Source organism: Trachypithecus francoisi, unplaced genomic scaffold (genome assembly GCF_009764315.1).
Source record: "Trachypithecus francoisi isolate TF-2019V2 unplaced genomic scaffold, Tfra_2.0 Lachesis_group15, whole genome shotgun sequence".
In the NCBI taxonomy this organism is placed as follows: Eukaryota; Metazoa; Chordata; class Mammalia; order Primates; family Cercopithecidae; genus Trachypithecus; species Trachypithecus francoisi.
In genome coordinates this window covers 112,182,566-112,210,067 of record NW_022681460.1, presented here as the reverse complement: position 1 = coordinate 112,210,067, position 27,502 = coordinate 112,182,566, and the positions used below count along the sequence as shown (strand labels likewise).

The following is a 27,502-nucleotide window of genomic DNA, read 5'->3' as shown; positions in this document are numbered from 1 at the left end:
TCAGTATTGGCCGCCTCCAGAGGTTCAATACAGACCTCAAGCGGTGTGTCCCACGCCAAACAGCACGCATCATCCAAGCAACCCACGGCGGTGGTGGTTTATCCATCAGCACCACAGGGCGCGGCGCTGTATCCTCAGGCGCCCACTCTGAGACTGAATCCACCAGCACCACCTAGTGGACACGGTAGCACACTGCATGCGGTCTTTGATGAAGTTAGAAAACAGAGATCTTGAGGCATGGCAGTTCCTGGTAATTTTACAATCGGTACTGGCTGGGAAAGGGGCTCCAGCAGGAGCACCTGTGGTGGCTAATGCTAGATATGAACCTTTCACCATGAAAATGTTAAAAGACATGAAGGAAGGAGTTAAACAATATGGACCCACGTCCCTTTATATGAGAGCATTATGAGATTCCATTGCTCAGCAGGAGTTGATGTAATTACAGAATAGGTGAAGGCTTGTAATAGGACTGGAGGAGCCATGCATAAAGGCTATGCTAATGGCTCAAGCAATGACTGGAGTCACTTTAGGAGGACAAGTTAGAACATTTGGGGGAAAATGTTATAATTGTGGCCAAATTGGTCATCTAAAAAAGAACTGCCCGGCTAGCTCAGTAGAGTATGCGACTCTTAATCTCAGGGTCGTGGGTTCGTGCCCCACATTGGGCGCCAGGTGAAGGAGGCCTGCCCCTCCACACTTGTGGGTATTTCTCATCAGGTGGAGATGAGAGACTGAGAAAAGAAATAAGACACAGAGACAAAGTATAGAGAAAGAACAGTGGGCCCAGGAGATGGGCATTCAACGTGCGAGGACCCACACCGGCACTGGTCTCTGAGTTCCCTCAGTATTTATAGATCACTATTTTTACTGTCTTGGTGAGGGGAGTGTGGTGGGGCAACAGGATGATGGTGGGGAGAAGGTCAGCAGGGAAACGTGAGCAAAGGAATCTATATCATGAATAAGTTCAAGGAAAGGTACTGTGTCTGGATGTGCACCTAGGCCAGATTTATGTTTTGCTTTACACGAACATCCCAGTGTAGCAAAGAGTAACAGAGCAGTATTACGGCCAGCATATCTCGCTTCCAGCCACAGGGCGGTTTTCTCCTATATCAGAATAGAACGATGGTTGGCTTTACACCGAGACATTCCATTCCCAGGGATGAGCAGGAGACAGAAACGTTCCTTCTTTCTCAACTGCAAAGAAGTCTCCCTCTTTCACTATTCCTCCTCAGCACAGACCCTTCACAGGTGTTGGGCTGGGGGAATGTAAAGTCTTTCCTTTCCCACGAGGCCATATCTCAGGCTGTTTCAGTGCGGGGAAACCTTGGACAATACCTAGGCTTTTTTTTTTTTTTTTTTTTTTTTTTTTTTTTTGAGAGGAGTCTCGCTTCTGCCGCCCAGGCTGGAGTGCTGTGGCCAGATCTCAGCTCACTGCAAGCTCCGCCTCCGGGTTCAAGGCCATTCTCCTGTCTCAGCCTCCCGGGTAGCTGGGATTATAGGCGCCCGCCACCTCGCCCGGCTAATTTTTTTGTATTTTTTAGTAGAGACGGTGTTCACCGTGTTAGCAGGATGGTCTCGATCTCCTGACCTCGTGATCCGCCAGTCTGGGCCTCCCAAAGTGCTGGGATCAAGGCTTGAGCCACCGCGCCAGGCCAATACCTAGGCTTTCTTGGGCAGAGGTCCCTGCGGCTTTCCACAGAGCATTGTGTCCCTGGTTAATCGAGAATGGAGAATGGTGATGACTTTTACCAGGCACACTGCCTGCAAACTGCAAACATATTGTTAACAAGGCATATCCTGCACAGCCCTAAATCCCTTAAACCTTGATTCAATATAGCACATGTTTCTGTAAGCACAGGGTTGGGGTTAAAGTTACAGATTAATGGCATCTAAAAGCAGAACAATTTTTCTTAGTACAGATCAAAATGGAGTTTCTGTCTTCCTTTTCTGCATAGACACAGTAACAATCTGATCCCTCTTTTCCTCACACAAAAAGCCCCACCCCACACCATGACTGCCACTGACTGCCCCCAGGACCCTGCCCCAGCCCTGCCCGGTTCCCCATTATCTGCCCTTTCTGCCTCTCCAGACTGGAACCCGTGGTGACCTCGGGATTCTCCAGACACCACCGCAGCCCCGTCCCCGACCAGCCGAGGCAGCAACAGCAACATCTTGGGCACAAGGTGGCTGCCACATTGGGGCCCTGGTATCTCCCGAAGCAGGGGTGACCTGGGGCCTCCCGGACAGGATTGGGACTGGGTTTGCCCGAGCCCAGAAAGGGCCTTCTGCCTCCCAGGCCAAGATGCAACACTGTCCTCTGGAAGGGCTCTGTGTACCAGGCCCACGCTTCGGAGACAGGTGCCCGGCGTCCTGGTGAAGCGCGTGCTTTCCAAAAAGGTCCTAGCAAGTCCCTGGGCATCTGAGCAGAAACGGGTCTCAACTTTCCGCCTCCCACAGTTGTGTGTGCCTCACTGTCCTCATCTATAACTGGGTCAATAAGAATGTCCTGCCGTCATAATGTAGGGGCTGGAGGGGGGACTGGAAATGCAGGTGGAAACCCTTCTATGCTCAGCACGTGGGAGGCCCATCGGTAGTGGCTGAGCTCTTAGTCCGTTAGTCACTCTGAGGGCCCCTTGTGGAGAGTGTTTACTGCGCACATTTTCCAGATGGGAAAAGTGGGGTTAGATGGGGGTGATATACCCAAGGCTGCCAGGAGAGGAACTGGCAGAACAGAAGCCTAGTTCCATCAGGGCCCCCGCCAGCCTTGGCCCCAGCGAGCAATAAGGCAGCCCCATCTGCCCACTTCCCTCCCAGAGCCGCATCTAGAGCCCCCCAAAGGCTTCCTCCACTGACGGGATTTTGCTTCTTTCCTTAGGACGGAACCGCTGGACTCAAGGTTCCTTGCTGGGGGCTGAGTGTGGCCTGAGGGACAGGCCCTGGGTCCCGGGATGCCCTTGCCCGAGCCCAGCGAGCAGGAGGGTGAGAGCATGAAGGCTGGCCAGGAGCCGTGCCCCGAGGCAGCCACGGACGTCGTCCCGGCAGCCCCCAGGAAGTTCTCCAAACTGGTCCTGCTCACAGCCTCCAACCAAGATGAGGATGGGGTGGGCTCCAAGCCCCAGGAAGTGCACTGCGTCCTTTCCCTGGAGATGGCTGGCCCTGCCACCCTCGCCAGCACCTTGCAGATCCTGCCAGTTGAGGAGCAGGGAAGGGTGGTCCAGCCAGCCCTGCAGATGCCTGAACAGAAGTGCAGCAAGCTGGACACAGGTGAAGTGTGGCCTGCTGCCCCTGCCCAGCCACCCTGTGGGTTCCAGTGCTCACAACAGGCCCTGCACACCCCACTTCTGGCACAGTGTCTTGTCCTTGCTCCCAGCTAAGCCTCCTGGTCTCTGATGCTGAGCCTGTCCCAGGCTGGTGTGATGACCACATTCAGGTAGCAGGGCCTCCTGGAGCTCATGGGAGCTGCAGTGATGTGCAGAATTCCTTCAGCTCCCTAAAAACATCCACTACTGCCCCCAAAATAAAAACCAGCCCTGAGAGTCTGGGCTTCTTGCTTGGGAGCAGGAGAAGGCACCCGCCACACTCAGGACCCCCACATCCTCCCTGGCTCTCCTCTGTGCCTGCGACCTGGAGCTTGGCTCTAGGTTAGCTAACCCAGCCCTCCCCTTCCCCCAGCAGCCCCTCAGTCCCTGGAGTTCCTGAGGACACCATTCGGGGGCCGCCTGCTGGTGCTGGAGTCCTTCCTGTACAAGCAGGAGAAGGCTGTGGGGGACAAGGTGTACTGGAAGTGCCGCCAGCATGCTGAGCTGGGCTGCCGGGGCCGGGCCATCACCCGAGGCCTGCGGGCCACAGTGATGCGGGGCCACTGCCACGTGCCCGATGAGCAAGGCCTGGAGGCCCGGCGCCAGAGAGAGAAGCTGCCCAGCCTGGCCCTGCCAGAGGGCTTAGGAGAGCCCCAGGGTCCTGAGGGCCCTGGAGGCCAAGTGGAGGAGCCACTGGAGGGGGTGGGCCCGTGGCAGTGCCCTGAGGAGCCAGGGCCAGAGCCCACTCCTGGGCTGGTGCTGAGCAAGCCAGCCCCGGCGGATGAGGGACCCCGAGCCCTGTCACTGCTGAGCCTGCCGCCCAAGAAGCGTTCGATCCTGGGGCTGGGTGAGTACAGTCCACCCCCTGCCATGTCCACTTGGGACAGGGGGCCCAAGGGCCCTTCCTGAGCCCAGATAGAAATGCGGGGTCCCACGAAGTCTTTAAAATGTGCTTGAAGCTAAAATGACTTTCAAAAATATAAATGTGGCCGGCGCAGTGGCTCATGCCTGTAATCCCAGCACTTTGGGAGGCCAAGGTGGATGGATCATGAGGTCAGGAGTTCGAGACCAGCCTGATCAACATGGTGAAACCCTGTCTCTACTAAAAATACCAAACTTAGCGGGATGTGGTGGTGCACGCCTGTAATCCCAGCTACTCAGGAGGATGAGGCAGGAGACTTACTTGAACTCGGGAGGCAGAGGTCGCTCCACTGCACTCCAGCCTGGGCGACAGAGCCAGACTCCATCCTAAAAAAAAAATTTATGTATGTATATAAAAATGTGACTGGGTGCAGTGGCTCACGCCTGTAATCTTAGCACTTTGGGAGGCCCAGGCAGGTGGATCACCTGATGTCAGGAATTCGAGACCAGCCTGACCAACATGGTCCACCATGACCATCTCTACTAAAAATAAAAAATTAGCCAGGCGTGGTGGCAGATGCCTGTAATCCCAGCTATTCGGGATGCTGAGGCAAGAGAATTGGTTGGACCCGAGAGGCAGAGGTTGCAGTGAGCCAAGATTGTGCTATTGTACTCCAGATTAGGCGACAGAGCAAGACTCTGTCTCAGAAAAAAAAAAGAAAAAATAGATATATGTAAATGTGGGCTGGGCACAGTGGTCATGCCTATAATCCTAGCACTTTGGGAGGCTGGGGGCAGGAGGATTGCTTGAGCCCAGGAGTTCAAGACCAGCCTGGCCAATACAGTGAGACCCCATATGTACAAAAAATCAACCAGCTGTCGTGGTGCGCCTGTGGTCCCAGCCACTTGTGAGACTGAGGTGGGAGGATCACTTAAGCCAGGGAGATTGAGGCTGCACTGAGCCAGAATCACACCACTGCCCTCCAGCCTGGACAAGAGAGTGAGATCCTGTCTCAAAAAAAAAAAAAAAAAATCAGAATTTTATCTGGTTCTTGGGCGATTCTGGTGTCCATTAAGTTCAGGAAAAACACCAAAACACCTAGGCCGGGTGCAGTGGCTCATGCCTGTAATCCCAGCACTTTGGGAGCCTGAGGCACTTTGGTCAGGAGATCAAGACCAGCCTGGCCAACATATTGAAACCCCGTCTCTACTAAACATACAAAAAATTAGCTGGGCGAGGCTGGGCGCAGTGGCTCACGCCTGTAATCCTAGTACTTTGGGAGGCTGAGGTGGGCATATCACGAGGTCAGGAGATTGAGACCATCCTGGCTAACACGGTGAAATCCCATCCCTACTAAAAAATAAAAAATAAAAAAATTAACCAGGCGTGGTGGCGGGCGCCTGTAGTCCCAGCTACTCGGGATGCTGAGGCAGGAGAATGGTGTGAACCCGGGAGGCAGAGCTTGCAGTGAGCCAAGATCGTGCCACTGCACTCCAGCCTGGGGGACAGAGTGAGATTCTGTCTCAAAAAAAAAGAAAAAAAGAAATTAACTGAGCATGGTGGCGGGCACCTGTAATCCTAGTTACTTGGGAGGCCAAGGCAGACGAATCGCTTGAACCCGGGAGGCAGAGGTTACAGTGAGCCAAGATCACACCATTGTACTCCAGCCTAGGTGGCGGGGCGAGACTCTGTCTCAAAAAAAAAAAAGTCTGGTGGGAGGGTCTTGGGTTTTGGGTCATAGGTTCAAATTCCAGCCCCGCCTGATGGTAGCTCTGTAGGCTTAGAAAATTGACCTCATTTCTGGAGTTTCAAGAGTTTTATCTTAAGCTGGCTGTGATAACCTGGATTGTTGTGTAAATTGCACATTTGGGGCTTAGCAAGTTGCAAATGGGAGTTCTGGCTGTTTTATTACCAGTAACTAGGAGATGGGCTTGGGTTCAAGGAGGCCAGGTGCCTCCTGACACAGCTTTAAGGACCTGAGGTGGCCCCTGCCCTGGGCACCTGGGGCGGGAAGGGAGGGGCAGGGAACAGGGAGACTTATTTTTCACTGTGATCTTTTGGAGCCATTTGAGTGTATTATAACTTGTGTGTTTTATTCAAAAATGGGTAGATTATTTAAACAAACCCTAAAAAAATATGTATGAGCAGGAGTGACAGACAACAGAGGCCACTGAGTCTGAGTTCAGGTTGGCCCCTCCAGGTGTGATCTTGATGCAACATTGAACAGGCCTGAGCTGGGGCGGCCTCACTGGCTGCTAGGAGAGGAATGAGACTCCCCTCTGGGTTGCTTGGTGTAGGGGTTCCGTGGGAATGGGCTTGGGGGCTCTGGCATATCTGGCTCAGGAAGCCAGGGTAAATTTCAGCCTTAAAGGAGAAAGGCCCATGTCAGCCCCCAGAGTCTGCAGTGGCTGCCCCTCCTGGGCTCCTCCCCACCCCTGGTGGCTGTGACCACTTGGGTCCCTCCTCCAGGACAGGCCCAGCCCCTCGAGTTCCTGAGGACATGCTACGGGGGCAGCTTCCTGGTACACGAGTCGTTCCTCTACAAGCGGGAGAAGGCTGTCGGGGACAAGGTGTATTGGACCTGCCGGGACCACGCACTGCACAGCTGCCGGAGCCGGGCCATCACCCAGGGACAGCGGGTGACCGTGATGCGTGGCCACTGCCACCCGCCCGATATGGAGGGCCTGGAAGCCCGGCGGCAGCAGGAGAAGGCCACGGAGACACTGCAGGCTGGGCAGGACGGCCCTGGGAGCCAAGTGGACACGCTGCTCCGAGGTGTGGATAGTCTGCTGTACCACAGGGGTCCTGGTCCCCTGACTCTCACCAGGCCCCGGCCCAGAAAGCGAGCGAAGGTCGAAGACCAGGAGCTGCCAACCCAGCCGCAAGCCCCGGAAGGATCCCCGGACGAGGACCAGGACGTGGATGCAGACCCTGGTGAGCCGCCTTCCTCTGGGGTTCGCTGGCCCTGCCTTGACTCTTTGGCCATCAGAGGCCCAGGGAGGGAAGGGAGTGGGATCAGGCCTGCCCAGCCCCTGCCTCCTCCCCTAACTGCCTCCTGAACCTCCCCAGGAGGCCCTGAGTTCCTGAAGACGCCCCTGGGGGGCAGCTTCCTCGTGTACGAGTCCTTCCTCTACCGGCGGGAGAAGGCAGCCGGGGAGAAGGTGTATTGGACCTGCCGAGACCAGGCCCGCATGGGCTGCCGCAGCCGCGCCATCACCCAGGGCCGACGGGTGACTGTGATGCGTGGCCACTGCCACCCACCCGACCTGGGGGGCCTGGAGGCCCTGAGGCAGCGGGAGAAACGCCCCAACATGGCACAGCGGGGGAGCCCAGGTACCGGGGGTTGGGCGGGGAGCTGGGCCCCAGGAAGCAGGCAGGAGCCCCACACTGTCTTTCCCTCTCCACCCTGCGGGTCCCGCTGGCAAACGTCCTCTTCCCTTCTGTGAACGTCCTAGAAGGAGCCGTGGCCCTGGCCTCCTCCTCCTCCTCCTCTTCCCCCAGTGCTGCTTTCAATGGGCCCTACCTTCCTGCTCAGCCCGACCTGCCCCACAGCGGCAGCCGCAGGGATAGACCTCCCTGCTCTCCTCCTCTTCCTCCATTTGTCTTAAGAGTTAATAGTATTAATAGAGGGCGTTGACTGCACATGGTCAGTCTCGTTGCTATGGTGTGAGCCTGTCTTAAGGTCTGAGCAGTTAAGGATTGAGGAGGTGGTATTTACATGCAATCAGTTTCTCCTCTCGGCCAGCGGTTCCATAGACACCCATAATGTCCTGAAACGCTGGCTTAAGGAGGGTCACGCCTGTCTCCATCTTTATCCACACAGTCGGCCCCCCGCAGCACCTGGTGTTTTGACTTCATGACCACAGTGGCGTACACGTCCCCATCCCGTCTGGCTGAGGAGCCATTTCGGCGCGGCCTCCTCCACTTACGTGCTCTTCATGGCCCTGAGGCGCTGGCCTCTCTTTCCAATGGCTCTTCTCCATCCTGCAGCTTTTGGGTTAGCTGAGTTGCCTCGTGGCCCTAAAGTTCTCTCAGACTTGAGAGCTGTGGGTTTTTTTGTTCCATCTCCAGGGAGACGGTGCTACACGGTAACGCAGCTGCCCCTGCCTCGTCCTCACCCCTGCTTCTGCCCGACAAATAACTGCTCTGAGCAATTTTTATTTTTTATTTTTTATTTTTTTGAGACAGAGTCTCCCTCTGTTGCCCAGGCTGGAGTGCAGTGGCACCATCTTGGCTCACTGAAAGCTCCGCCTCCCGGGTTCACGCCATTCTCCAGCCTCAGCTTCCCGAGTAGCTGGGACTACAGGAGCCCACCATCGCACCCAGCTAAAGTTTTTTTTTTTTTTTTTGTATTTTTAGTAGAGATGAGGTTTCACCGTGTTAGCCAGGATGATCTCGATCTCCTGACCTCGTGATCCGCCCGCCTCAGCCTCCCAAAGTGCTGGGATTACGGGCGTGCCCCCGCGCCCGGCCTCTAAGCAATTGTTTCTTAGGGTCTTGGCTGCCCCATTCCCTAAAATGTGCCTCCACTACTGTTAATCGGTTTTTCCATTTCTTTGTCAGCTACTCAGTGCACTTCTTGCACAGGTGTTTTGTGTGTGTGTGTGACGGAGTCTCGCTCTGTCACCCAGGCTGGAGTGCAGTGGTGCAATCTTGGCTCACTGCAAACTCTGCCTCCCAGGATCAAGCGATTCTCCTGCCTCAGCCTCCTGAGTAGCTGGGATTATAGGTGCCCACCACCTCACCCAGCTATTTTTGTATTTTTATTAGAGACAGGGTTTCACCATGTTGGCCAGGCTGGTCTCAAACTCTGACCTCAGGTGATCCGCCTGCCTCAGCCTCCCAAAGCGCTGGGATTACTGGTGTGAGCCACTGCACCCGGCTACATTTGGTTTTCCATTAGCCTAGAAACCTGCTCGCGGCTGACGGGGGGGTGCTCTGTGGTCCCATCTTCTGACACAGGTGTCTTCTCTGTGCAGCGGCAGCTGCTGCGTTTGTTTGCCTGGGTTTGTGTGTCCAGGTCGACCCCACCTGGATCCGATCATCCACAACCCCAGGTTGCTGGAGCTGCCAGGGAGCCTCGTGCCAGTGCAGCCTGACCTGGCAACAGAGGCTGGGCCCAGCTGTCCCTCGAGGTTCATTGTGCCAACTCTCTGCTTCTGGGCCTGCCTTTCTCTTTCTTGGTTTTCTTCATGGTGTTGTGGTTTGGAGAAGTCCCGGGAGGTAGCACGCTGAGGCCTTGCATGTGTGAAATGTCTGTAGCCTCCCTCCGCCGGAGGGGCAGCCTGGTCTCCGTGGTGTCACAGGTGCAGAGCCTGCCCTTGAACTGCAGCTTTTGTGTGACTGATCCTGTGTGTGCAATCGGCTTTACTTAAGGTTTTAGGGTCTCTGCTCCCTCCCAGCTGCACCGGGCTGTGCTGGGGGCACTAGGGGCCTTTTTAGGCCTCGGGCTTCTGGCCTTCGTGATGGGGTCATCCTCTCGTGCTCTCTGTTAACTTCCCCATCATTGTCCCTTTCTGTTGCTCCTGTTAATCAGATGTTGATCCTCCCAGATGAGGGGTCAGTCTTTTTTTTTGAGACAGTTTCACTCTTGTTGCCCAGGCTGGAGTATAGTGGTGTATACTTGGCTCACTGCAATGTCCGTCTCCCAGGTTCAAGTGATTTTCCTGTCTCAGCCTTCTGAGTAGCTGGGATTACAGGCACACGCCACCACACCTAGCTAATTTTTTGTATTTTTTTAGTAGGGATGGTATTTCACCATGTTGGTCAGGCTGGTCTCGAACTCCTGACCAGGTGATCCGCCCGCCTTGGCCTCCCAAAGTACTGGGATTACAGGCGTGAGCCACTGTGCCCAGCCCCTTGCTGGACGTTTTCATCCATGTGGAAGGGAATGAAGCGTGCCCCATGGTCACACCACCCCCTCCTGTGGTCTGGGGTCCCCACCTTCCTCCTGAGCTGTTCTGTGTTGCAGTCCCCAGGCTTCTGTGCTGCTGTACCCTACAGGGTCCTCCTGCCTCCTGACCCTCCCCATTCCACATGGCCCCTGCCCAGCCCTTTCCATCCCTCTTGAAGGCGGTTCCACAGCCAGACACCCCCCACCCTGGCCTGGCCTCTAGGGCTTGCTACCCACCCCCATCCCCTGCTTCCACTGCCACCTGATGTGCCCACGACGCCCCAGGCTGCCTCCCCACCTCTGTGGCCCCTGAGCCTGCATGGAGGAAAGGGTATTCTCTGGACAAGGCACTGCCACCCCACAGGGTTCTCCCTCTCACCACATCCAGGACAGTGGAGGCTGCTCCTGCCTCTTCCTCACAGTCCTCGGGTCACCTCTCCACCTGCTCAACTCTCGGCGGCCACCCCTCTCAGCCCCATCCAGCTCCCGAGCAGCTTTGTCCCGAGGGCCCTGGGTCATTCCTTTGACCCGTCAGGCACAGTGCACCCTGCATGCGAGCCTGGGTGGGCTCTGGGGACGGACGCGTGATGCAGCAGACACTTGCCTCCCTGAAGGCATTGCAGCATGGGACGCTTGGCCTCCACCTGCAGGGGCCTCACCTGACCAGTCCCCAGCCTCAGGAGAAGGGACCCCAGCAGCTGGAGCCCCAGCAGAGTTGGGGGGATGGTAGCATGTGTGTCCTGGGCTCCGGGGCCACCTCGCTGTGAGGAGGGGGGTGTGGGCATCGCGGGAGGTCTCACCTCGGGGCCATGCTGATGTTGGCTCTGAGAGCTGGTGTCCTCTGCTCCTCCCCTCCCATTTCTCAACAGGAGGCCCTGAGTTCCTGAAGACGCCCCTGGGGGGCAGCTTCCTCGTGTACGAGTCCTTCCTCTACCGGCGGGAGAAGGCAGCCGGGGAGAAGGTGTATTGGACCTGCCGGGACCAGGCCCGCATGGGCTGCCGCAGCCGCGCCATCACCCAGGGCCGGCGGGTCATGGTCATGCGCAGGCACTGCCACCCGCCCGACCTGGGTGGCCTGGAGGCCCTGCGACAGCGGGAGCACTTCCCCAACCTCGCACAGTGGGACAGTCCAGGTACGTGCAGAGGGCACTGGGCCAGGTGACCGTGGTCTCCCGGGACCCACGTGCCACATGCTGGCTGCAGGCTGCCCGTGGGCTGCCGTGTGTGTTGCGCGTGGGGGTCTGGCAGCCTGAGCCATAAACTCCCCAAGGGCCGCAGGCTCCATCTGCGGGCTCCGAGCTCCTGCAGCTGGTCCTCAGGGCAGCAGGGACTGGCTGTCGGGGGTAGGAACCCACTCAGCTCTCTCAAGAAAGGGGGTGGCAGCCACGGGTGGCATTGGCAGGCGCAGAGAGTGCTTGGAATCTGCTGACGGGCCATACGGTGGATCCCAGACACTCTTAGTCTATCCCCCACACCACCCACACAGCTTCTAGTCTCGTGGGGTTCTCTCCAGTCACCACCACATCATGTGACCTTTCAGTTCAGCTTGTTAAAAGTCAGAGGCCAGATGGCTGCCAACTGGCTGAGGGGTAGGTGGACAGGGAGCCAGGAGGCCCTGGGGCCCAGTCCAGAATGGCTCATCCCCTGCCCTGGGAGATGCCCCTGCAAGCATGAGGTCTGAGGGCTTGGGAGAGTCCTTCGGGAGTGTTTACGGTCTAGTGGTTGCCAGGCCACCTGCCCAGGCATCACCAGAGCCCTTGGAAAGGGCCAGCCAGCGTGGAAGTCGGGGCTGGAGGGCCTGAGCTTCAGGCTCCAGGGCCCAGAGGGGAGGAGGGCAGTGTCCACCATGGGGCCTGCTAGGGGATTGCAGATTCCTGGTGGGGCCTGGCTTGGGGGACAAATTAGACACCCAGGCCCCTGTGGCCCCACTCACAGTGTCACTTTCCCTTTCAGAACCCCTCCGACCCCTGGAGTTCCTGAGGACTTCCCTGGGGGGCAGGTTCCTGGTGCACGAGTCCTTCCTCTACAGGAAGGAGAAGGCGGCCGGGGAGAAGGTGTATTGGATGTGCCGGGACCAGGCTCGGCTGGGCTGCCGCAGCCGCGCCATCACCCAGGGCCACCGCGTCATGGTCATGCGCAGCCACTGCCACCAGCCCGACCTGGCAGGCCTGGAAGCCTTGAGGCAAAAGGAGCGGCTCCCCAGCAAGGCCCAGCAGGAGGACCCAGGTACAGACAGGGTATGGGCAGCGGCAGGGGTTTGGGTATCCTCATCTCTGCCAGCTCAGAACTGATGCCCCAGGCCAGGCACCCACTGAGGAGACTTTGCCTTTGTCCACACACCAATTATTCATATCAACAGAATGTCAAACCAGTCTTTTTTTTTTTTTTTTTGAGTTGGAGTTTTGCTCTTGTTGCCCAGGCTGGAGTGCAATGGAGCGATCTCGGCTCACTGCAACCTCCGCCTCCTGGGTTCAAGGGATTCTCCTGCCTCAGCCACCCCAGTAGCTGGGATGACAGGCACACGCCACCACACCCGGCCAAACCCAATCTTTAGAAAGCATTGTGTCTCTCACTGTCATTCATATGAATATTAAGGGCCATGCTCTGTAAAACAGTAACAAATCCAAGTTGGCCAGGCACAGTGACTCATGCCTGTAATCCCAGCACTTTGGGAGGCTGAGGCAGGTGGATCACCTGAGGTCAGGAGTTGGAGACCAGCCTCATCACCATGGAGAAACCCCATCTCCACTAAAAATACAAAATTAGCCAGGCGTGGTGGCACATGCCTGTAATCCCAGCTGCTTGGGAGGCAGAGGAAATGCTTGAACCTGGGATGCGGAGGCTATGTTGAGCCAAGATCGCACCACTGCACTCCAGTCTGGGCAACAAGAGTGAAACTCCATCTCAAAAAAAAAAAAAAGAAGAAAACAGCCTGGCTAACATGGTGAAACCTTGTCTCTAAAAAAAGCGTATAAATCAGCTGGGCGTAGTGGTGCATGCTTGTGGTCTGAGCTCCTCAGAAAAGGGGAGGGTCACTCAAGCCCGGGAGGTTGAGGCTGCAGTGAGCCATGCACTGCAATCCAGCCTGTGTGACAGAACAAGACCCCATCTTTACAAAAAATTTTTTTGAAGAAAGGGCTTCTTTGAGAAAGCCACTAAATGAGCTTAAAGAAAAAGTTGTGCTGGAGGCCTGGCCTCTCATCTTTGATGTCTAGTTGACCCCCAGTACTCTCCATGACAGCAGCTGAAGATCGACTCTTAGGGGCTCCAGTAGCTCATGTTACCATGGAAGGTAATTGATGCATTGAATTCCCACCGGTTGTCTTTCTCCTCACAGCCTTGAGGGCATCGTTAACAAGGTGTGCGTCCTTGGTTCTGTCAGCTTCAACAAGAGAAGAATTATTATTATTATTTTTTGAGACGGAGTCTCGCTCTGTTGCCCAGGCTGGAGTGCAGTGGCGCAATCTCGGCTCACTGCAAGCTCTGCCTCCTGGGTTCACACCATTCTCCTGCCTCAGCCTCCTGAGTAGCTGGGACTACAGGCACCGGCCACCTCACCCGGCTAATTTTTTGTATTTTTAGAAGAGATGGGGTTTCACTGTGTTAGACAGGATGGTCTCGATCTCCTGACCTCATGATCCACCCACCTCGGCCTCCCAAAGTGCTGGCATTACAGGCGTGAGCCACCGCGCCCAGTCAAGAGAAGAATTATTAATTCATGTTTTCAATTTTTTTTTCCCCAGAAAAGATTCAAGTTCAGCTGTGCTTCAAGACGTGTCCTCCCGAAAGCCAGCCGATGTATGGGTAATTGTATTAGTTATCTAATGGTGCGTGACCAATTACGGCAAAACGCAGTGGGCTTAAAACAACAAGTATTTGCTGTCTCAGCTTTTGTGGGTCAACATCATGGGAGTGGTTGGGCTGGGTGGTTCTGACTCCTGAGGTTGAAGAGAATTTGTCAGCCAGGGTGGCAGTCATGTGAAGGCCCAAGTGAGGCTGGAGGCCCTGTTCCCAGGTTCTTCTCAAACACAGCCAGGCTGTAAAGTAAGAGCCTATTTTTTTTTTTTTTTTGGAGATAGAGTCTCTCTGTTGCCCAGGCTGGAGTACAGTGGCATGATCTCAGCTCACTGCAAACTCTACCCTCCGGGTTCAAGCAATTCTCCTGCCTTAGCCCCCTGAGTAATGGGATTACAGGCATGTAATCCTGTAATTATTACATGCCTGTGGTGACGCCCAGCTAATTTTTGTATTTTTAGTAGAGATAGGGTTTCACCATGGTGGCTAGGCTGAGTCTCAAACTCCTGACCTCAAAGGATCCGCCTGTCTCGGGTCTCCCAAGTGCTGGGATTACAGGCAAGAGCCATTGCGCCCAGCCTTGTTACTGATTTGGAATTACATCCCACTGTGGTCAAAGAACATACTTTGTATGATTTCATTCCTTTCAGGGCTGGATGCAGTGGCTCATACCTGTAATCCCAGCACTTTGGGAGGCCAAGGCAGGCGAATCATTTGAGGTCAGGAGTACGAGACCAGCCTGGCCAACATGGTGAAACCCCGTCTGTACTAAAAATACAAAAATTAGCCAGGCGTGGTGGTACATGCCTGTAATCCCAGCTATTCGGGAGGCAGAGGTTGCAGTGAGCCCTCCAGCCTGAGTAACAAAAACCAAATCAAAAAGCAGAAAAATGTGGGAAACTCATAAGAAACCAGTGAGTGAGACTGGGCACGGTGGCTCATGCCTGTAATCTCAACACTGTGGGAGGCAGAGGCAGGAGGATCACTTGAGCCCAGGAGTTTGAAATCAGTTGGGGCAACAGAGCATGACACTGTGTGTAATTTTAAACAAACAGTGAGCCAAAGAAGATAATTATAAAATACTTAGAAATAAATGAAAATGGAGACACAACATAACAAAACTTATGGGATGCACTGAAAGTCATGCTTAGAGGGAAATCTATAGTGAAAAACACTTCTATTAAAAAGGAAGAAGCCGGCCAGGAGCGGTGGCTCACCCCTGTAATCCCAGCACTTTGGGAGGCCAAGGCGGGCAGATCACGAGGTCAGGAGATCAAGACAATCCTGGCTAACACGGTGAAACCTCGTCTCCACTAAAAAATACAAAAAGGAGGCCGGGCGCGGTGGCTCAAGCCTGTAATCCCAGCACTTTGGGAGGCCGAGATGGGCGGATCACGAGGTCAGGAGATCGAGACCATCCTGGCTAACACAGTGAAACCCCGTCTCTACTAAAAAATACAAAAAACTAGTCGGGCGTGGTGGTGGGCGCCTGTAGTCCCAGCTACTCGGGAGGCTGAGGCAGGAGAATGGCGTAAACCTGGGAGGCGGAGCTTGCAGTGAGCTGAGATCCGGCCACTGCACTCCAGCCTGGGCAACAGAGCAAGACTCCGTCTCAAAAAAAAAAAAAAAAAAAAGGAAAAAACATTAGCCAGGCGTGGTGGTACATGCCTGTAATCCCAGCTATTCGGGAGGCAGAGGTTGCAGTGAGCCCTCCAGCCTGAGTAACAAAAACCAAATCAAAAAGCAGAAAAATGTGGGAAACTCATAAATATGTAGAAATTAACACACTCATAAGAAACCAGTGAGTGAGACTGGGCACGGTGGCTCATGCCTGTAATCTCAACACTGTGGGAGGCAGAGGCAGGAGGATCACTTGAGCCCAGGAGTTTGAAATCAGTTGGGGCAACAGAGCATGACACTGTGTGTAATTTTAAACAAACAGTGAGCCAAAGAAGATAATTATAAAATACTTAGAAATAAATGAAAATGGAGACACAACATAACAAAACTTATGGGATGCACTGAAAGTCATGCTTAGAGGGAAATCTATAGTGAAAAACACTTCTATTAAAAAGGAAGAAGCCGGCCAGGCGCGGTGGCTCACCCCTGTAATCCCAGCACTTTGGGAGGCCAAGGCGGGCAGATCACGAGGTCAGGAGATCAAGACAATCCTGGCTAACACGGTGAAACCTCGTCTCCACTAAAAAATACAAAAAGGAGGCCGGGCGCGGTGGCTCAAGCCTGTAATCCCAGCACTTTGGGAGGCCGAGATGGGCGGATCACGAGGTCAGGAGATCGAGACCATCCTGGCTAATACGGTGAAACCCCGTCTCTACTAAAAAATACAAAAAACTAGTCGGGCGTGGTGGTGGGCGCCTGTAGTCCCAGCTACTCGGGAGGCTGAGGCAGGAGAATGGCGTAAACCTGGGAGGCGGAGCTTGCAGTGAGCTGAGATCCGGCCACTGCACTCCAGCCTGGGCAACAGAGCAAGACTCCGTCTCAAAAAAAAAAAAAAAAAAAAAAGGAAAAAACATTAGCCAGGCGTGGTGGTGGGTGCCTGTAGTCCCAGCTACTCCAGAGGCTGAGGCAGGAGAATGGCGTGAACCCAGGAGGCGGAGCTTGCAGTGAGCCAGCCGAGATCGCGCCACTGCACTCCAGCCTGGGTGACAGAGCTAGACTCCATCTCAAAAAAAAAAAAAAAAAAGAAGCCTGGGCAACATGGTGAGAACTTGTCTCTACCAAAAAATCAGCCAGACATGGTAGCATTGCTGGGAGGATCACTTGAACCTGGGAGGTCGAGGCTGCAGTGAAGTGTGATCGTACCACTGCACTCCAGCCTGGGAGGCAGAGCAAGATCCCATCTCTAAATGAATAAACAGGGCCAAGCACAGTGGCTCACACCTGTAATCCTAGCATTTTGGGTGGCTAGGGTGGAGAATCGCTTGAGCCCAGGAGTTCCATACTAGCATGGGCAAGACCTCATCTCCACAAAAAATATAAAAAACAACTAAAAGACCAGGTGTGGTGGCTCACACCTGTAATCCCAGCATTTTGGGAGGCCTAGGTAGGTGGATCACAAGGCCAGGAGTTCGAGAACAGCCTGACCAACATGGTGAAACCCCACCTCTACTAAAAATACAAAAATTAGCCAGGCATGATGGCAGGTGCCTGTAGCAGGAGAATCGCTTGAACCCGGGAGGTGGAGGTTGCAGTGAGCCAAGATGGCAACACTGCACGCCAGCCTGGGCAACAGAGCAAGACTCGTCTCAAAAAAATAAATAAATAAAATAAAAGAACTAAAATAGAAGGAAGGAAATAAATAGTAAATAAAACCAAAAGTTGGTTCTGTATAAGGATCAATAAAATTGACAAATATTTAGCTCTACCTAAAGAACAAAAAAATTGAAGAGCAAGAATACTGAAAATACTAAAATCGGGAATACAGATGAGACCTTACTATGGACCTCATTCTGACAGTCTCACTCTGACACCCAGGCTGGAGTGCAGTGGCACCATCTCAGCTCACTGCAACCTCACCCTCCTGAGTAGCTGGGACTACACGCACGCACCACCACGCCTGGCTAATTTTTCTATTTTTAGTAGAAATGGGGTTTTGCCATGTTGTGCAGGCTGGTCTCCAACTCCTGGGCTCAATCAGTCCATCTGCCTTGGCCTCCCAAAATGCTGGAATTACAAGCATGAGCCACAATGCCTGGCCCCAGCTCATTCTGTAAGACCAGTATCACCCTGATACCACAACCAAGCAGAGAATCACAAAGAGAAAACCACAGCCCAGTATTTCTCCAGAGCATAGAATACCAGCAAACAGAATCCAGCAACATAAAAAAGGATTATATACCACAACTCAGTAAGATTTATCCCAGAAATGCATTAACATGAAAAACCAATGAACGTAACACAGTATCTGTACAGATCAGCCTTAACACAGCAGGCCCGAGACTGCTGTCCTAAGAACAGCCTGTGTGCAAGGTTCACCTTGGACTGGCATCTGGGAACTTTTTTTTTTTTTTTTTTTTGAGATGGAGCATCGCTCTGTCGCCCAGGCTGGACTGTAGTGGTGTGATCTCCACTCACTGCAAGATCACAGTGAGTGATCAGCCTCCTGAGTAGCTGGGATTACAGGTGCACACCAGCACACCCAGCTAATTTTTATATTTTTAGTGGAGACGGGGTTTCGCCATGTTGGCTAGGCTGGTCACAGACTCCTAACCTCACGTGAGCTGCCTGCCTCGAACTCCTGAATTGCTGGGATTATAGGCGTGAGCCACCATGCCCAGCTGGCATCTGGGAACTTGACTGGTAAACAGTTCCTGCATGAATACAATGCTATCCCCAAATAACAATTGCTCACTCTTTTCTGTACAAATCATGTGATATTTGCTGAACACTTTTCTTCTGAGCCTGCAATTTCGGTGACCATATTCAGTCACCCAGGCACAACGAACCTACATGACCAACCCCCAGAAAAACCCTGGCCTCCTAGGCTCAGGCAGGCTTCCCTGGTACAGACCACTTTGCACATGTCACAGCTCGAGGCTAGAGGATTCAGCACATTCTGCAGGACTCCGGGAGAGAGGACCCCAGGGGAGGGGGCTCCGGGGGAGAGCACTCGGGGGGCTTGTACCTGGTTTCCTCCGGCCCTCACCCCAAGTGCATTTTCCTGTTGCTAATTCCACGTCGCATCTTTTCACCGTAGTAAATCTCGGCCACGAGCATGACGGTAGACCAAGTCCCGTGAGTCCTTCGAGCGCAGTCACCAAGCCTAGTGTGTGGCGGGGATGCCTGCACACCAGATCACTAGAGAAAAGGACAAAAACCATGTGGTCACGGAATAGACACAAAACATGTGACAGCGCCCAGCACCCTTTCATGATAAAAACATTCAACAAACTAGGAATAAAAGGAGCTTCCTCAACCTGATCAAGAGCATCTGTAAAAACCCCAAAAGCAGGCCAGGCGCGGGGGCTCACACCTGTAATCCCAGCACTGTGGGAGGCCAAGGTGGGCAGATCACCTGAGGTCAGGAGTTCAAGACCAGCCTGGCCAACATAGTGAAACTCTGTCTCTACTAAAAATACAAAAAATTAGCCGGACGTGATGGCAGGCACCTGTAGTCCCAGCTACTCGGGAGGCTGAGGCAGGAGAATCCCTTGAACCCGGGAGGCAGAGGTTGCAGTGAGCCAAGATCACGACACTGCACTCCAGCTTGGGGGACAGAGCAAGCCCCCCTCCCCCCGCCAAAAAAACAACAAACACAAAGAGTAGCCTGGACAACATTGTGAGATGCCGTTTCTACAAAAAATTTTAAAATTAGCTATGTGTGGTGGTGCATGCCCAGCCACTTGGAAGGCTGAGATGGAAGGGCCACCTGAGCCTGGGAGGCCGAGGCTGCAGTGAGCTGTGATCACGCAGCTACACTCCAGCCTTGGGGACAGAGAGAGAACCTGTCTCTTTTTCTTTTTTTTTTTTTTGAGGCGGAGTCTTGCTCTGTGGCCCGGGCTGGAGTGCAGTGGCCGGATCTCAGCTCACTGCAAGCTCCGCCTCCCGGGTTCACGCCATTCTCCTGCCTCAGCCTCCGGAGTAGCTGGGACTACAGGCGCCCGCCACCTCGCCCGGCTAGTTTTTTGTATTCTTTAGTAGAGACGGGGTTTCACCGTGTTAGCCAGGATGGTCTCAATCTCCTGACCTCGGGATCCGCTTGTCTCAGCCTCCCAAAGTGCTGGGATTACAGGCTTGAGCCACTGCGCCCAGCTGAACCTGTCTCAAAAATAAAAGTAGACCATGGCGGCTCACGCCTGTGATCCGCCATGCACTTTGGGAGGCTGAGGCAGGCGGATCACCTGAGGTCAGGAATTCGAGACCAGCCTGGGAAACATGGAGAAACCCCATCTCTACTAAAAATGCAATAGGCTAGGCGTGGTGGCATGCACCTGTAATCCCAGCTACTCTGGAGGCTGAAGCAGGAGAATCGCTTAAACCTGGCAGGTGGAGGTTGCAGTGAGCTGAGATTGTGCCATTGCACTCCAGCCTGGGCAATAAGAGCGAAACTCCGTCTCAAAAAAAGAGATCACATACAATTATGTATAGTATGTAATATTTGATAATGATAATGACTATGTTACTAGATCATGTATTTACTATACTTTTTATCATTACTTTAGAATATACTCCTATTTGGCCGGGTGCGGTGGCTCAAGCCTGTAATCCCAGCACTTTGGGAGGCCGAGACGGGCGGATCACGAGGTCAGGAGATCGAGACCATCCTGGCTAACACGGTGAAACCCCGTCTCTACTAAAAATACAAAAAACTAGCCGGGCGAGGTGGCGGGCGCCTGTAGTCCCAGCTACTCGGGAGGCTGAGACAGGAGAATGGCGTAAACCCGGGAGGCGGAGCCTGCAGTGAGCTGAGATCCGGCCACAGCACTCCAGCCTGGGCGACAGAACGAGACTCCATCTCAAAAAAAAAAAAAAAAGAAAAATAGGTAAAAATCAAAGTGATTAAAAATATATATATATATACTCCTATTTAAAAAGTCAACTATAGGTCAGCCACGGCGTAGACTCACACCTCTAATCCCAGCACTTTGGGAGGCCAAGGCAGGCAGATCACCTGAGGTCAGGAGTTCGAGACCAGCTTGGGAAACATGGTGAAACCCCATCTCTACTAAAAATACAAAAATTAGCCAGGCGTGGTGGCAGGCACCTGTAATCCCAGCTACTTGGGAGGCTGAGGCATGAGAATCGCTTGAACCTGGGAGGTGGAGGTTGCAGTGAGCTGAGATTGTGCCACTGCACTCCAGCCTGGGCAACAGAGTGAGACTATGTCTCAAAAAAAAAAAAAAAAAAAAGTTAACTGTAAAACGGCCTCAGGCAGGTCCTTCAGGACTTTTTGGAGGTATCCGAAAAAGGCACTGTCGTCATAGGAGATGACAGCTCTAAGTGTTACTGCCCCTGAAGACCTTCCAGTGGGACAAGATGTGGAGGTGGAAGATGGTGACATGATGACCCTGACCCTGTGCAAGCCTAGGCTAGTGTGTGTCTTAGTTTTTAAACAAAAAAAATTAAAATCCTTGGCTGGGCACAGTGGCTTATACCTGTAATCCCAGCACTTTGGGAGGCTGAGGTGGGTGGATCACTTGAGGTCAGGAACTCAAGACCAGCCTGGCCAACATGATGAAACTCCATTTCTACTACTAAAAATACAAAAATTAGCCAGGCACAGTGGCTCACACCTGTAATCCTAGCACTTTGGGAGGCCAAGGCAGGCAGATCACAAGGTCAGGAGATCGAGACCATCCTGGCCAACATGGTGAAATCCCCGTCTCTACTAAAAATACAAAAATCAGCTTGGTGGCATGTGCCTGTAATTCCAGCTACTTGGGAGGCTGAGGCAGGAGAATCACTTGAACCAGAGAATCGGAGGTTGCATTGAGCCGACATTCATGCCACTGAACTCCAGCCTGGTGAGAGCAAGACTCCATCTCCAAAAAAAAAGTCGGGCATGGTAGCACACACCTGTAATCCCAGCTACTTGGGAGGCTGAGGCTGCAGTGCACTGAGATAGCACCACTGCACTTCAGCCTGGAAGACTCCATCTCAAAAAAAAAAAAAAACTGTCTCAAAAAATTGAAGTCCAACTTAAAGAAAATTTTAAAATCCTGAAAAATAAAAACTTATAGAATGAAGTTCTAGGCCGGGTGCGGTGGCTCAAGCCTGTAATCCCAGCACTTTGGGAGGCCGAGACGGGCGGATCACGAGGTCAGGAGATCGAGACCATCCTGGCTAACACGGTGAAACCCCGTCTCTACTAAAATATACAAAAAATTAGCCGGGCGAGATGGCGGGCGCCTGTAGTCCCACCTACTCGGAAGGCTGAGGCGAGAGAATGGCGTAAACCCGGGAGGCGGAGCTTGCAGTGAGCTGAGATCCGGCCACTGCACTCCAGCCTGGGCGACAGAGCAAGACTCCGTCTCAAAAAAAAAAAAAAAAAAAAAAAAGAATGAAGTTCTAAAGAAAATATTTTTGTGCTGCTGTACAATGTATTTGTGTTTTAAACCAAGCGTTATTACAAAAGAAGCTAAAAGTTTAAACATCAAGTTACAGTAAGCTTAGGTTCATTTATTACCAAAGAAAATTTTTAAAATGAGCATAGCAGGCCAGGCGTGCTGGCTCACGCCTGTAATCCCAGCACTTTGGGAGGCCGAGACGGGCGGATCACGAGGTCAGAAGATCAAGACCATCCTGGTTAACATGGTAAAACGCCGTCTCTACTAAAAATACAAAAAAATGAGCCAGGCATCGTGGTGGGCACCTGTAGTCCCAGCTACTTGGGAGGCTGAGGAAAGAGAATGGCATGAACCCAGGAGGCGCAGCTTGCAGTGAGCCAAGATCGCGCCACTGCACTCCAGAATGAGCGACAGAGCGAGACTCCTTCTCAAAAAAAAAATAATAAACACAAAAATATTTAAAAAAAATATATATGAGCATAGCCTGAGTGTTGAGTGTCGTGCACTAAGTCTGCAGCATACACAGTAATGCTTTAGGCCTCCACATTCACTCACCCACAACAACTTCCTCCCCACAAGCTCCATTTGTAATACATGTCCTGTATAGGTGGACCGTACCTTTTTTTTTTTTTTTTGAGGTGGAGTCTCGCTCTATCTCCAGGCTGGAGTGCAGTGGTGCAATCTCAGCTCACTGCAGCCTCCGCCTCCCAGGTTCAAGCGATTCTCCTGCCTCAACATCCCGAGTAGCTGGGATTACTGGCACACTGTAGTGCACCTGGCTAATTTTTGTATTTTTAGTAGAAATGGGGTTTGACTCTCTTGGCCAGGCTGGTCTTGAACTCCTGGCCTCAAGTGATCCAGCCACCTCAGCCTCCCAAAGTGCTAGGATTACATGCGGGAGCCACCGCGCCCAGTCAGCTTTCTTTTTTTGAGACAGTCTTGCTCTGACACCCAGGCTGGAGTGCAGTGGTATGATCTCACCTCACCACAACCTCCACATCCTGGATTCGAGCAATTCTTCTGCCTCAGCCTCCTGAGTAGCTGGGATTACAGGCGCGCGCCACCACGCCCGGCTAATTGTTTTGTACTTTTAGTGGAGACAGAGTTTCACTGGACCTCAGGTGATCCACCCACCTCGGCCTCCCAAAGTGTTGGGATTACAGGAGTGAGTCACTGTGCCTGGCCCAGAATTCGTACAATGAAAAGACAACCCAATTAACAAATGGCCAAAGGACCTGAATAAACAGTTTCCCACAGAAGATTTGATTTCTGCGATGAATTCAAAGATATTCAAATGGTCAATAGGGATAAAGATTCTCAACATCATCAGTCTCAGGGAAATGCACATCAAGACCACTGTGAAATACCACTTCACGCCCACTGCGATGGCTATTTAAAGACAGCCAACAAGCGTTGGTGAGGACGTGGAGAATCTGGAACCCTCATACTCTCCTGCTGACAACGCAAAATGGTGCAGCCACTTTGGAAAACGCTCTGGGAGTTCTTCATGTTCAACGTAGAGTCACCGTATGACCCAGCAGTTCCATTCCTAGGTGTGCGCCCAGGAGAACTGAACACACATGTCCACACAAAAATATACACAAATGTCCATGTCAGCATTATTTCTTTTTTTTTTGAGACGGAGTCTTGCTCTGCTGCCCAGGCTGGAGTGCAGTAGCCGGATCTCAGCTCACTGCAAGCTCCGCCTCCCGGGTTCACGCCATTCTCCTGCCTCAGCCTCCCGAGTAGCTGGGACTACAGGCGCCGCCACCTCGCCCAGCTAGTTTTTTTTTGTATTTTTTTTGTTCTGTTTTGTTTTTTTTGTTTTGTTTTTTTGAGACGGAGTCTCGCTCTGCCGCCCAGGCTGGAGTGCTGTGGCCAGATCTCAGCTCTCTGCAAGCTCCGCCTCCCGGGTTCACGCCATTCTCCTGCCTCAGCCTCCCGAGTAGCTAGCACTACAGGTGCCCGCCACCTCGCCCGGCTAATTTTTTTTGTGTTTTTTAGTAGAGACGGGGTTTCACCGTGTTAGCCAGGATGGTCTCGATCTCCTGACCTGGTGATCCGCCCGTCTCGGCCTCCCAAAGTGCTGGGATTACAGGCTTGAGCCACCGCGCCCGGCCTTTTTTGTATTTTTTTAGTAGAGACGGGGTTTCACCCTATTAGCCAGGAAGGTCTCGATCTCCTGACCTCGTGATCCGCCCGTCTTGGCCTCCCAAAGTGCTGGGATTACAGGCTTGAGCCACCACGCCCGGCCAGCATTATTTCTAATAGGCAAAAATTGAAAGCTCAAAATGTCCATCAATGAAATACAGTCGATTTATACAATGAAATATTGTCCATAAAAAGGAATGAAGTACTGATGCATGCTACAATGAGGATGCACCTTGAAAACACCATCTTCAATGAAAGAAGCCGGTCCCAAAGCACACGGCGTATATGTAATTCTGTTCATATGAAGTGCCCAGAATAGGCACATTTAGAGAGACAAAGATTAGTGGCTGCCTGGGGCAAGGGAAGTTGAGGAGGGACACTAAGGATTTGAGATTTCTTTTGGTGGGGGGTGAAATGTTTTTTTTTTTTTTTTTTTTTTTGAGACGGAGTCTCGCTCTGTCGCCCGGGCTGGAGTGCAGTGGCCGGATCTCAGCTCACTGCAAGCTCCGCCTCCCGGGTTCACGCCATTCTCCTGCCTCAGCCTCCCAAGTAGCTGGGACTACAGGCGCCCGCCACCTCGCCCGGCTAGTTTTTTTTTTTGTATTTTTTAGTAGAGACGGGGTTTCACCGTGTTAGCCAGGATGGTCTAGATCTCCTGACCTTGTGATCCGCCCATCTCGGCCTCCCAAAGTGCTGGGATTACAGGTTTGAGCCACCGCGCCCGGCCGAAATGTTCTAAATGTGATGGCAGTGATGGTTGCACGACTGTGAATTGTATACTTAACGGCTTTTATGGTATGTGAATTATAGCTCAGTAGCGCTCTGAAACAAAAATCCATGGTGGGGAGGGATAGTATTAGGAGATATACCTAATGCCTAATGTAAATGACAAGTTAATGGGTGCAGCACATCAACATGGCACATGTATACATACGTAACAAACCTGCACGTTGTGCACCTGTACCCTAGAACATAAAGTATAAACAAAAATCCCAACCAGGTACAGTGGCTCACGCCTGTAATCCCAGCACTTTGGGAGGCTGAGGCAGTCAGATCATCTGAGGTCAGGAGTTTGAGACCAGCCTGGCTAACATAGTGAAACCCCATCTCTACTAAAAATACAAAAAATTACCCGGCTGTGGTGGCGGGTGCCTGTAATCCCAGCTACTCGTGAGGCTGAGGCAGGAGAATCACTTGAACCTGGGAGGCAGAAGTTGCAGTGAGCAGAGATCGTGCCATTGCACTGCAACTTGGGGCAACAAGAGCGAAACTCTGTCTCAAAAAAAAAAAAAAAATTCCCTTACAGTGCTAAAAGAGAACCTGATCACATGAGTTCAGGAGTTCAAGACAAGCTTGAGCAACACAGGGAGAACCCCATCTCTACAAAAAAAATTTTTTTGTTTAATTAGCCAGACATGGTGGCATGCACCTGTGGTCCCAGCTACTTAGGAGGCTGAGGTGGGAGGATCACTTGAGCCCAGGAGGTCAATGCTGCAGTAAGCTGTGATGGCACCACTGCACTCCAGCCTGGGTGGCAGAGTGAAACCGTATCTCAAAAAAGAAAATTATTAAAGGAGAACTCTGTGTTTCTTGATGAAGAACCTTGAAGAGGCTCGGTGTGATGCCTCTGTGACTTCCAGGGCAGGAATTGCAACTTTTTGGAAGTGTTGGGGGGTTCTTCCCCAAACGTGCTGGTGTAGGAAGCAGGGAATGCCCCCAAATGTGTCACGGAGCAACCTCATGTTGTAAAGGAATCGATCCAGATGGATGGATGTGTGTGTAAAAATGATCAGCCAGGTGAGGTAGCTCATGCCTGTAATCCCAGCCCTTTGGTAGATGGGCGGATCACCTGACGTCAGGAGATCGAGACCATCCTGGCCACATGGTGAAACCCCGTCTCTAATAAAATACAAAAAAAAAAAAAAAAAATTAGCCGGGCGTGGTGGCATGTGCCTGTAATCCCAGCTACTCAGGAAGCTGAGGCAGGAGAATCACTTGAACCCAGGAGGCAGAGGTTGCAGTGAGCCGAGATCACACCACTGCTCTCCAGCCTGACAAGAGTGAGACTCCATCTTAAAAAAAAAAAAAATTATCTAGCTGGCCAGGCATGGTGGCTCACGCCTGTAGTGCCAGCACTTGGGAGGCCAGGGTGGGCGGATCACTTGAGGTCAGGAGTTCGAGACCAGCCTGGCCAACATGGCAAGATCCCATCTCTACTGAAAACACAAACAATTAGCTGGGCTTGGTGGTAGGTGCCTGTAATCCCAGCTACTAGGAAGGCTGAGGTGGGAGAATTGCTTGAACCTGGGAGGCCGAGGTTGCAGTGAGCCAAGATCACACCACTGCACTCCAGCCTGGGGGACAGAGCAAGACTCTATCTCACAAATAAGTGATCTAGCCTGTGGTATCCTCAGGAAAAAGGATTCCAGGAATCCTGAACTTTCTGTGTTATCTATTTCCACCATATTTTGATGTGTGTAAAGAACATGTGTCTCTTTGTAATTAGGGACATCAAAGACGTCAGACTGGACGGCGAGTCCCAGTGAGGGGATACAGGCAGAGGAGCTCTGAGCCGCCCACCCGAGGTGGCTTCCCATCCACACGGGCGCTTCCCAGACAGTTCGGTTTGCTTGGCAGAAACTTCTTTTCATTCTTCCAAAGCGTCGATGGTCTTCGCATCTCCTCAGGGCGTCTCCTGGGAGGAATTCTTGGATGGTGTCTTTGTGTCGCTGGAGAACAGTGCTCAGAGCTGGCACTGGCAGACTCGGGTGTCGTGGGGCAGGGCGGTGGCGCCTTCCTGACTTCTGAAGGTCGTGACATAGTTGCTTGGACACAGACGCCCCTGCTCTCCGGCCACAGCACCCCTGGGTTTGCAGAGCAAGCAGCCTTTCCAGGGCTTTCCACCTGGCGAGGCCGCGCTCTGCTCAGCAACGTGAACGCCTGGGCAGCAGAGGCGCCTCCCCTTCTGTCAGGCAGCTTCACAGAGCGCAGCTTCACCAGTCAGAGGGAGCAGTCTGGAGAAGTAAGGTGACCCCACCGGGACTGCAGAGCCTCCTGCTTACTAACAAGGACCCGTCCTCAGCCACGAGGTCCCTCACTCCCACCTGTAATTGTGGGGGGAGTGCGAGCAATAGGTCTGTCCCCTGGCAAGTTGGCCACAGAGCCCACCATCCACTGCAAGGCTGTGACAGCCGGGCACCCCCGCTTCTCCTCTGCTTGTACGGTTCCCCCAATAAATCCTATTTTCCATCTCACCGTGTGGAGCTGGTGCTTGTTCACATCCCCCTTGCAGCAACAATTGGCCACCGTGAAGTCACACCCCATGATTTCTCCATGCCAGTGCCCAGCAGGAGACCGCCCCACCATGCCTGGGTAGTTATGGTCACCTGGCCCAGATGTAACCTGGACCAAGAGTGGATGGGGACACCTGGAGTTGGGGCCTCTGGAGGGACTGCTGAGGGGCCAGCTGCAGCCT

General features: G+C 52.9%; 1 protein-coding gene across 18 annotated transcripts in view; it reads left to right on the top strand.

The window, feature by feature from the left end:
- Positions 1-27,146, top strand: part of FLYWCH1 (FLYWCH-type zinc finger 1) — a 44,442-nt gene extending 17,296 nt beyond the window's left edge. For 5 of the 18 annotated variants that reach the window (XM_033236051.1, XM_033236048.1, XM_033236044.1 and 2 more), the window contains 9 exons: positions 2,090-2,183; positions 2,876-3,264; positions 3,673-4,146; positions 6,631-7,095; positions 7,231-7,494; positions 10,924-11,187; positions 12,008-12,280; positions 13,798-13,858; positions 26,534-27,146. In XM_033236051.1, coding sequence (XP_033091942.1) covers positions 2,949-3,264; positions 3,673-4,146; positions 6,631-7,095; positions 7,231-7,494; positions 10,924-11,187; positions 12,008-12,280; positions 13,798-13,858; positions 26,534-26,573 — 2,157 coding nt within the window. In that variant the 5' untranslated portion in view covers positions 2,090-2,183; positions 2,876-2,948 and the 3' untranslated portion in view covers positions 26,574-27,146. Of the gene's footprint in view, positions 1-2,089; positions 2,184-2,875; positions 3,265-3,672; positions 4,147-6,630; positions 7,096-7,230; positions 7,495-10,923; positions 11,188-12,007; positions 12,281-13,797; positions 13,927-18,566; positions 18,932-26,533 lie in introns of those variants that run through there. The other 13 variants (XM_033236050.1, XM_033236041.1, XM_033236045.1 and 10 more) reach the window with 9 other exon arrangements.
- Positions 27,147-27,502: the final 356 nt, after the last annotated feature.